Here is a 10,937-nt window from a genome sequence, read left to right as displayed (position 1 = left end):
ATTGATTCAGAGTGCTCAAAGGCAAAGATACATAGAATTATGATAATAAGTATAGAAAAATACCAAATACATGGAGTCTTGCATCTTCAAGAATTCACACCACTTGAACTAATAATTATTATGATAATAAGTATGTAGGCCAATAGTATGATAATAAGTATAGAAAAATACCAAATAAATGGTTGTGCTGGGCAGTATGTAGGCCAATAGTTATTTATTTTGGGCTGAGCTTTTGCTAAAAAGAAAACCTGTTAAAAAAATTTTCAGGCCCAAGGGGGGGCTGCAGCCCCCCCAGCCCCCCCCCCCCCCCCCCCCCCCCCCCCGTGCGTCCGCCAATGGGGTATAATAGAGTGGGAGTAGAAGGGGAATCGGACGCTCCGTCGAAGATCGTGCTTACTTTTTCGCTAGGAATTGAGAGTTCGATGGCAACTTAGGTACAATAGTTATCTTTTTACCACTACATGTGGTTCAACGATCCTACGTCGAGAAGATCGGACCATCTCCGTATCATTGAAGGATGAGCACGTGTACACATAGCACCTGTTTACACTTTCATCCTCACTTTGTGTAAAAGGATTAACCCGAAGGTACTATGGCTGGTGGACAAAGGCTTATAAGTTGACGCCAACCTTAATCAACTAGTAATGTGGTACTAAACATACGCGCCTGCATTCATGAGCTACTACTGAGCCATCCAAATTTGAGCCGGCTGACAAGTCCTAAACCAAACAATTTGATAGTCCGAGAATCGAAGCGAAACCCGACGCTCTTCATTCATAAAAGACGGCCTGAATTGCTTGATTTTGTTTCCCCTGAATGCATCAGGGCCCATCATTTCCTTTGCTTCAACTCTACAACTCCATTTACATGTGCTACGTGTTCTCCGCACTAGGGATGAGCAAAACTGCAAAAGGGGTCACAAGAATCACGGTTTCCCTTTTCACTGAAAAAAACACGACGCATGAGGCGCAAAAGGTAGATTAACCCGTCAGCTAGCAATAGCAATATGTACTTGAGGTACACGCCAAAATACAGAGGTAACTAACTTAACTAATACTGACAGAAGACTATAACGTAGTACTCCCTCTGTTTTAAATTGTAGATTATTTTAGCTAATTATAATTCTTCTGTCAGTACATTATCTGGTAACAAATAATTATACGAGAACACAAGATATAAATAAAAATGCCTAATCCAGGAAACCTTTTTTTTCTTTGAGGGAGCATAATAACATACAGTTTGCATCACGTGAATGGGAAAAATGTCCGAACTCCTAATAGCACCAATACATCACAAGGTGGCGTGTTTAAATTCATGAACAAATGAGTAGTCATCTGCTGCGTTCCTGGCAGGGCGAGATGTCGATCAGTTCAACCAAAAGTCACCCAACGGACTGTTCTTTTCATCGCATACCAGAAATGAAAAATCCTCAGCTGTGTGCCTGCATAAAGGCATCCGGCCACGTGCAGTATGATAGGCCATCTAAGGGACAAAGGGGCATCTACTGAATTGGTGCACCTCGTTTGACCTTTGGACAGCACTTGTGTGGTGATCTTGAACACGTTAAGTAGCGAGCTGACGTGTACGGGTTCCCAAGTTCATGCACAGAGAATGCTTAGTTTAGCAAGTGGTAGTGATGTTATGGTATCAACAGAGAGTTTAGCAAGAGGCAACAATATTATGATATCGACAGACTCTGAAGATAACAAGGTACTGATGTAAGCATACCTAAGAAGTGGAAAACGGCAGCCAAGGTAGCGTGTCTCGTAGAGTCGTAGGCACAAATGCTCATCCAACGGAGCCATCGAGCACTCAGTTTACATATCCCCTATCAATTTTGACCTTGATCATTTTTGCAAGCATTCTGCATTTTTCATTTAGCTCTGCACTGCAGTCAATGATCTTAAGCTTTTCCAATGAAGGTGGAAGGCCCTTCTCAGGAAGCCTTGCGATGCATGGACAATCCTGGACAAATAATTTCTTGAGGGAAGGAAGGCTATGTAGCACAGCAGGAAGATGTACGAGATTCTTGCAGTGAATAAACCGGAGCTTTCGCAGAGACGTGAGGAGCTGAAGTGCTTTCTCTTGCTCATCTGTAAGGCAGGCCCTTTTGATATTTGAATTTGAATTCTCAAGTAGAACTAGATGCTGTACAGAGGTAAGATGCTTGCAGAAAGACGTTGTAAGGGCAGAAAAGTCATCCATCTTAATTCTTTCTAGTCTAGGGAATAGATTAAATCCCACTGCCTGTTGTGACATAAAGTTCAAACACGGAGTTATGCTGTAACAGCCCAATATTGTCAAATCCGTGAGGCTCCCAAGGGATTGCAACCCTTCCAGTGAAGCGAGCGACTTGCAGAATAGAACATCCAACTTTTTCAATGCTCTGAGGAAACCTAGCTGTAAAGATGTCAAATTTGGACTATCAGATATCTCTAGTTCAGAGAAGAGGCCTTCCAGAGATGCCAGGGAGTCACAGCTATTAATTAACACCCTTTTCAATGCTGTGAGGGAACCCAGAGGCAGAGATGTCAAATTTGGACTATCGCATACCTCTAGCTGGGTGAGGGAAGGGAGGCGAGCCATCAAATAGGGCACAGTCTCATCCTGGAGAGCCTTGATGCGAAGTACCTCAAGTGATCGAGGAAGGAGAGTGTGAGTGCTTCCCTCCTGATCTTGACATTTGAGAACCCATGCAGCAGACAGCTTAGGATTCATCTGAATGTACAATCTTCGAAGACAGTTCAGGCATTGTAAGCCCTCCAATACAGCCAGTTGTCCACAATTGTAGATCTCCAGCACCTCCAGAGCTGTGCAGAAATGCAGACGTAGAGAGTGCAAATCCGGGCTACATCCCACTACCAAGTTCTTGAGAGATGTTTGATTCTCGAGAAAGTAAGGCTGCAGCCTAGTCGGGAGACACTCGATTTGCATCTCTTGGATGGACGGCGGAAGGGGGAACTTCTCATTCGTGGAAGAGAGCAATTTCGGGCAATATGAAATCTTTAACTCCATAAGGGAGGTGAATCCTCTAAACCACTCCTTGCTGCCACATAACTCCATTTCTGGGCAGCTTTGAATATGTAAACTCCTGAGTGTTGAGATGACATTTAACGGGATGTGCAAGTGGAATTCATCTTGGGCTAAGCGTGTTGGTATGCGTTCTGGGGATGGAGAAAAACTGACATGTTCCTCTTGGTTGGTATAATGGACTGATATAGATTGTATCTGGGGACAACAGTGTATATCCAATTTCTCAAGGGAGAGCATATGCGGCAGCATTTCAGTTAACCACCTCCCAGCTACACTACCGCATGACTCAATACGGAGACGTGTGAGACATGGAAGGGCAGGACAATCCATAGTTTTCCAGTCTTCAGAAACAACATTGACACATGATGAAACCAGATTGCCGCATCTGACAATTTCCAACTCCCTTAAATTGAGGAGCTTCCTGAAGCCTTCAGATGAAAGAGACACCAGATTTGGACTGTCTTCAATGTGCAGCGATGTAATCTCTGTTAGATTTTGGAAAGCCAAAATCTTGTCATCAAGCTTTGTCATTTCATTAGAGGATGTGATCAACAAACTTCGACTGTATGTCCTTCTTATTCTTGGATGTGTTGAAAGCCCATTAATTGATACTCGAGCATTTGTAGATGGTGGCAGGGGAGGTAACACCGCCATCAGGCGAGGGCACCCATGGATGATCAAGACACGGACACCAGATAGCCATTCGGCCCATTCCTTTTGCTCAGCTTCATTAGATGAAACTACAATGGAAAAAAAACACAAGGACTGAAATACCAGCAGAGTGAATAACAGCAGGTCTACAGTTAAGAAAAAGATTACCAAGTTCATCTGCAATTAGTAGGTTCAGTCTGACTCAGATATCTATAGATAATTACATACAATACAGCTATATCTAACTTGGCTTCTTGACTCCATGAGCCTAAAGAGCCTTTTACCTAAGTACACAAGTACACATAGTAAATTTTATGAACAGAAAGACAATTACATGCATTCAGCGGGGGCCGCTGTATTTACGTAAAAAAACAAATACATGCATTCAAATTGATACACTAAGACTAAAGAAGAATAAAACAATTACATCACATGCCCAATTTAAATGACAAAACATGCTAGTATTAAAATAAATTCACACTTTTTTTTCTTTTTCTAGAATACGCAGGAGAGTTGCGCATCATTCCATTAAGAAGAAGTAGATAGTACTTATACAACGCGGGCCTAAACCGGGCGCACGCACACGGAAGAAGTGATTCTAGGGGCTAATTACACGAGACGGGAGCTCCTAGACATTAAACCACCAACGCCATAGCGTCACGAACTATCAAAATGCCATCCTACACTATATAGGCAATGTGCCCAGCCATGAACCAGATCGCCGCCTCATCCGCGACTGCTGCTGCTAGCTGTTGCGGCGTCTGTTGTTGAGGATCTCTGGTGAATACTCGATTATTTCGCTCTTTCCAAATACGCCAGGAGACAAATAAATGCACACTAACTCGTGCATAACAAGTGAGTAACTTTATTGGATTCAACTGTTGTAAATAAACCAATTAGGATCGAAAATTTATTTGCTTTGGTTTCAAAATATAATAAAACAACCAAACTTTTAATAAACTGATTGCTCACCTTTATCTGCACTAGTGCCAGCCAGGCTTGGCATCCAAGACTTCTGTTCAATGCCAAAAGAACGGAAGTTCTGAATTTGAAAAGGTGTGAAGTCACTAAGTTTAGGGCAGTTCTCCATGATCAGTACCTGCAGATGAAAATTCAATCCCCTCCTATAAGTGGCAACACACTTTTCTAAGCTTGGCAATTCAGTCAGAACCAACTCCTCTAAACAAGGAATTCGTACTTCCACAACATCACAGATATTAATCAATTTAAGCTTCTTAAGGGATGGAAGCTTTTCAAGAGAAGGAAGTACTCTCCATTTCTTGCAATTCTCTAGATGAAGCAACTGCAAGGATGTAAATAAGAGGTCAGTGGCAAGCCAACTTGGAGAGATGGAGCCACTATAGCCAGTTATTTGGAGGTTCTTAAGGTTTTGATTTGGTTCAAGCCCCTCAAGAACCTCAGTTGCTGTCATTGCCGAAATTTCAGAGTTAGTGCTACCAACATCCCATGACAAGTGCAAATCTTTTAGGAGCCCTTTATCTATTAGTCTTGCTTCACTAGCCTCTTGTTTGTTCCTGACATTTTCAAGTTGATAAATCCCAAGGTGTACAAGCTGGCTCATGGATTTAAGCTGCTTTATATCAAATCCACTAGTATTTCGAACCTTGTATTTCGGAAGCTCCTGAAGAGAGGTCATATTGCCAATATCAGCAATGGTATAGTGCACTTCCTCTGCAGCAACAAGATGCTGCAAGCTGACAAGGTTACTCATACCACTAGGCAGAGTCAGATGTCCCAAAAAGCCAACATCTAATACTTGAAGATGGAAAAAATTGGTCAAAGCTCGAGGAAGAGTGCCAACCCGCTGTTCATAAAAGTGCACCTTCATATAACGAATATGTGTGCAACTGACTAAATTGTTGATGAAACTGCTAAAATCAGCATAAGTTGCAGAGATTTGCAATAAACGTAAACTAATCAGTTCTTTGAATATATTCTGAAAGTATTTGAAAAAGTGAGGGTCGTAATATCCAATTAATACCAAGGATCTTAGCTTTCTCACTGATGCGACTTGCAACTGCTTCCCAAAATTCTCACAAGAAAATGCATTGCCCTGTCGACGTTTTCCAAAGTATGCAGAATCAGTTACTATTAACAAATGGCGCATAGTTGGCAAGAATTCTTCACATTTCGAGCCATCTATAGTGGCATGTTCACCTCTTGAAACCTTTCGTGCTAAATCATGCATAAGATCATGCATTACAAAATTTGATGAATGCCAGTCCCTTTTGTTTTGCTGAAAGAAGCCTGAGTTCACTGGATACAAGTACCTTTCAACTTGTTGGAAGAAGCCTGAGTTCACCAAATCAACTAAATACACCTTTCCTATATCCTCTAGGTTTTTAGTAGTATGGCTAACATGCACAAATCCTTGTGATATCCAAATTCTTACTAACTCTCCTCCATTGAAGCGATAATCCTTGGGGAACAGGCAACAATACCTAAAGCATTGTTGCAGGTGGTCAGGTAGGTAATCATAACTGAGCTTCAAAGCAGGTATAATACCTTCGGTGGCCTGTATACATTTCCATTCTTCATTGTTTAGAATGTTAGTCCACTCATCAACGTTAATATTTCTTCTTAATAACGCACCTACTGTTTTTGCTGCTAATGGGTTCCCCCTCAACTTTTGAGCTATTTGCTTCCCAATAGCATACAGACTTGGATGTACATATCTCTCATCATCAAATGCACATGATTGAAAAAATTGCCAGAAGTCACCCCCTTCCAAAGCACCTAACTTGACTGGTTCAATTGTTTGGGTCATTTTTGCAACAGACAACTTTCGAGTTGTCACTAGTATCATATTACCCATTGCCTGATTATGTTTTACTGGAGCTAATAGCTGATCCCAACAGTGACTGTTCATGTCATCCCAGACATCATCCAAGACAATTAGGAATCTCTTAGACTGCATATGTTTCTCTAGATCCTCCTGGAGCTTGTTCAAGTTGCCTGTTTCTGCTAGCCTTTGTTTAGAGACACAGTCTAACATCTCCCTTGTCAACCTAATTACATCAAAGTTATCAGAGACACAAACCCATATCTTGATCTCAAATTGTCTTCTAACTATCGGATCATTGTAAACAAACTGGGCCAGAGTTGTCTTCCCTACCCCTCCAATACCTACAATCGGTAGCACTGTTAAGCCATTGGATCCCTTGCTTGTCATCAGCTTTAGGATGTATTCCTTCTCTGCATCCCTTCCATACACTTTATGTTCAACAAGATAGGACGTTGTTAGGCGTGTGGCCTGTGGTGTACTCCGATACATACTCTGAGATCCAACTAAGTTTGATCCATCCATTTTCAAAGCGTCACTGACATCATGACCAACATCTCTTAGTTTACCAGCGATGTGCTTTATCCTACAAGAAAACTCACAATTGTTGCCAAGGTGTGTGCTGACGGCAATGTTGCGGTCATCTTCTCTTTTCCGTTTTCCTGTCAAGTTGCCCTTGAAGATGAAGTTGCCAAAATTGCTAATTAATGTGCTTCCAAGTTGCTGAATGGAACTTAATGACCATGTCGATGAAGTTCCGTCAATGCGTGCAGCAGCATCTGTATGACCCCCAGTATTTCCTGCAAAGTGAAATGGCAAGATCGCTGCATTATTTTTCAAGAAGAAATCCATTGGATATTAGATTATGAAATGCCTGTCGTTTGATCAATTGAAGAAACACTTCAGAATTCGCAAGTAATCTAATTAAAGATAAAATCCTTGTGAGAGTCAGAATAATTAACATACGATTTGTGATATTTTCCTGGAGGCGGTAGTAATCGAGCTCATCCATCACATCCTCAGCATCGTACAGAAGCTCCTTGAGATCACCTAGAGAATTCTCCAGCGGCTCACTCTTGATCTTCCTCCCCTTGGCAGCATCAAGCACCATCTGGACATACCTCATGGCTGACTTGAGCTTCTCCACATCATCAGCGAGCCCAACCGTGCAAGTCCATGCCTCCAACTTTTCAGTGAAGCAGTTCCCCAGGATGCTTTGCACCAGCCATCCTATCGCTGCATCCACCACCACCCCCATCGTCTCGTGTGCTAAATAGGCTCTTAAAAGAAGCTATCAATTATTGCACAGTACAGGAAGAAAGGAGTTGAATGGGGTAGGGACGGAAGAGAGAAGAGGATAGCAACATATACTCCGTCAGGAGTATTTCTTTTTCTTGTACTGTGCAATAATGGGGTAGGGACTGCTTTCAGGAGTATTCTTTTTCCTGGAACACACGGAAAGGTTTGTGCTGTGAGCAATCGATACTTTTCTCTAGAAACAACGAAGAAAGAATCAGGCGACAAGCACGACGGACAAACTAAGGGATAGGTAAAGTTAAAAAGTTAAGAATAGGACATATTCAGAAGTAAGAAAATGAGAAAATGGAGTATAGCAGTCGAGCTACATGTATTGCTATGATTTATAGAAAGACTTTGCTAGTTCTTAGCCCATTAGCTGTGCTATGTAACAGCAGAGCCATAAGAAACAGACAAGATAAGCGGAGGTTGTGAAGCAGTGTAGATAATTACAAAGCAAACCTCTGGGAGGACGAGAGAGCTTTTCCCGGGCGTGTCTTTTTTTAAGTTGTCTCATAGTTTGTGCATAGAAAAAAAAGAATAGTGTTGTCTAACAGACGCTCTCATGCATTGACACGTAATCTTAAGGCAACTTAACAAAATAATCTGTACATAAGGCAACTTAACAAAATAATCTATACAATGGTTATCTTTTTAAGTTTGTGCATAGGAAAAAAGAAATATTATTAGTTGCATGGCAGCCACATCTCATGGTAGAGTAGTCGTCTCACGATCCTAAAATCTAACCTATAAGGCGGGTGTTTCACGAAACAACGATCTCTTTCTCTCTCCTCACCCTCTCTTCTCCACGTCAGCAAAAATCCTACGTGACATTGCACAAGACGACCTACAAGACTGCTAAGGTGTAGCAATATACTCGCTCTGCTAAGGTGTAACAATGTACTCGCTCTAAGTGATGATTCAAGTCAACGGTCAACGCTTAATCGAATTGGAAGCACCGGCATTGAAAATCGACGACAGCATCGAGGCGAGCCGGCAAGGCCAGGAACGCGGTTTTCATTTTGCCTCGCTCGTCGTGACTTGGGTCCGGTGGCGTCGACTATGGAGTAGGGTGGTAAGCCGACGGGCATGGCCTCTGGCGGCGGCAGCGGTGGGCCGGTGGCGAACGGGATTCGCAGGGGAGGAGGTCGTGGCTGATATGGGAAGAGAGCAGCGGAGAGGCATGGACCAACCGAGTTGAAACCTGCCGATGGAGAGGACTCAATACTCTCAACTCCTAGATGTTTCGCAGACGCCGTTCGGCGCAACCGCCGACGCCGCTCTTCGGAGTCTTTCTGGACCCCACCAAATCTCTCTGGTGTGAGTCTCTGTTCGAGCCGCACGCCCCCGCCGCCACCCACCATCGTTCCGGCCGCGCCGTCGTCGACGGGGACGGCGGCGCTGAGATTTCAGCCACACTATCAACATCGACGGTGACTATGAGGAGGATATTGTAATTGGGCCTTGTACATGGTGGCATAATGGGCTCACAGAATTAGCAGGCCTGGTGGATAGAAGAGTTACCTAGCAGCCCAGAGTTTTTTTTTTATCGAACGCTAGCAGCCCAGATTGCTTAGCCTTGTACATGGTGCTTGCAGAAAGACGTCTAAGGGGCTGGTTTGGTTTCGATTGCTTATTTTTAACACCCGTCATATCAAATATTTAGATACTGATTAGAAGTATTAAATATAGATTAAAGAATAATGATGGTATTCTGATTCTGTGACAGCCATACAGTATTACAAATGAATAAGGTTCCCGAGGATTTGCAATCCTTCCAAGGAAAGTGTCATGTCTTCCGCAGCATCGTAATTTTCACCCTTTCAGCATCCTAATTTTCAGTCCAGAAACAAAAAAAGAACAAGAAAAAGAAAGGCGGCGTAAGATGCGTACTGACTCGAGACGTGGGGAGGAAACGAACGGGCACGGACATGTCCTCTGAACCTCTGATCTTTCGCGCATGGCATGGACACGCACGCGGCACGCTCCTGTTCGTGGGCAAAGCCCGCCCTGCCTCCTCATCTCTCGGAGGAGATCCGGCACCTTCCTCTGTATAAATAAGGGGCGTCCCCCCTCCTGGCCACCCCCTCCCGTCTAATTTTATCACTCCTGCTGGTTGCGTCGTTTCTCCACCTCTCCCTTCTCCCGTCCCCGGGGACGGCCGGGCGTCGCGTCCCTCCGCGTGGGCCGGGCTAGCTCCCTCTCGGCCATGGCGACGCCGGTATCCTTCTCTAACCCTTCCTGCTCGTGCTTTCATTTTCTTCTTCTTCATGTCCGGCGAACTAGATCGATCGATCGGTTGCACTGCATTGCCATTATTCAAATTTCCTTCTCTCCATATGCATCTCCATTTCTTTGTTGCAAACCCAGCCACTCCGATCAGATGGTTATCGATTGATGCGTCTCCATGGCGCGTGTGTGCGTGCATGATGCAACTGCAGGACAGGGCAGGGCGGCCGCTGCCCAAGTTCGGGGAGTGGGACGTGAAGAACCCGGCGACGGCCGACGGCTTCACCGTCATATTCCAGAAAGCCCGCGACGGCAAGAAGACGACGGCCGGACCCGGGCACGCGCAGGCGGGCATACCGCCGGCCTTCAGGGACCAGTACGGCAGCGCCGGCGACGGCGGGTACAGGTCCGGCGACAGCCACCAGTACGACACGCCGCCCAAGCGCGCCAAGGTAAATTCCCTACGATATTGGAGTGCATGTCCTACACGCCGCACGCGGCCATGATCGGCTTGGATCGATTCTTGACCCGTGGTGCTTTGGATTGCAGAGTAAGTGGGCCTTCTGTACATGCGGCTGATGATCCAACGCTAGCTCGCCTGCTGTTGCCGCCGATGATCAAAAGTGGGGAGACCCTGAATCGTGCCGCACCGGAAGTAAATCCATGATGGGGGCGCCGGGGCAGACGAGAAAGCATTTCGGCCATGGTGTTTCGCATTGTTCTAAACCTTTTGCTCATTTCGACCTACTCGGAACAGCATTTCACTCATTGGGGAGGAACAAGAGAACAAAATGGCTTGTCATGTAACATTATTCAACATATATTAACCTCGGCTGCAAAAGTTTACGATGAAATTGTCCGAGCTATATGCTTGATGGCTCTGTTTTTGCAGAAATGTCAGATATCACCTTGCCAGAAAGCAAGA

General features: G+C 44.4%; 1 protein-coding gene and 1 long non-coding RNA gene across 3 annotated transcripts; both read right to left on the bottom strand.

Annotated features, from left to right (window-relative positions):
* Positions 1–1,178: 1,178 nt before the first annotated feature.
* On the bottom strand, positions 1,179–2,714 carry LOC111258023. Of its 2 annotated transcripts, XR_002678652.1 has the most exons (3): positions 2,554–2,714; positions 1,729–2,400; positions 1,179–1,575 (listed from the first exon to the last, which is right to left on the bottom strand). It is a non-coding gene; the product is annotated as an uncharacterized LOC111258023 (long non-coding RNA). The 2 variants fall into 2 exon arrangements; XR_002678651.1 differs by having other exon boundaries at positions 1,729–2,713.
* Positions 2,715–4,312: 1,598 nt separating this feature from the next.
* Positions 4,313–7,745, bottom strand: LOC101773607 (putative disease resistance protein RGA1). The gene is made up of 3 exons (XM_022828700.1): positions 7,454–7,745; positions 4,657–7,287; positions 4,313–4,562 (listed from the first exon to the last, which is right to left on the bottom strand). The coding sequence occupies exons 1-3, from the start codon at positions 7,743–7,745 to the stop codon at positions 4,522–4,524; spliced, it is 2,964 nt and encodes a 987-aa protein (XP_022684435.1). The 3' UTR covers positions 4,313–4,521.
* Positions 7,746–10,937: the final 3,192 nt, after the last annotated feature.

This window comes from Setaria italica, chromosome VII, assembly GCF_000263155.2.
Source record: "Setaria italica strain Yugu1 chromosome VII, Setaria_italica_v2.0, whole genome shotgun sequence".
Lineage (NCBI taxonomy): Eukaryota > Viridiplantae > Streptophyta > Magnoliopsida > Poales > Poaceae > Setaria > Setaria italica.
This window is presented reverse-complemented; position numbering and strand designations above follow the sequence as displayed.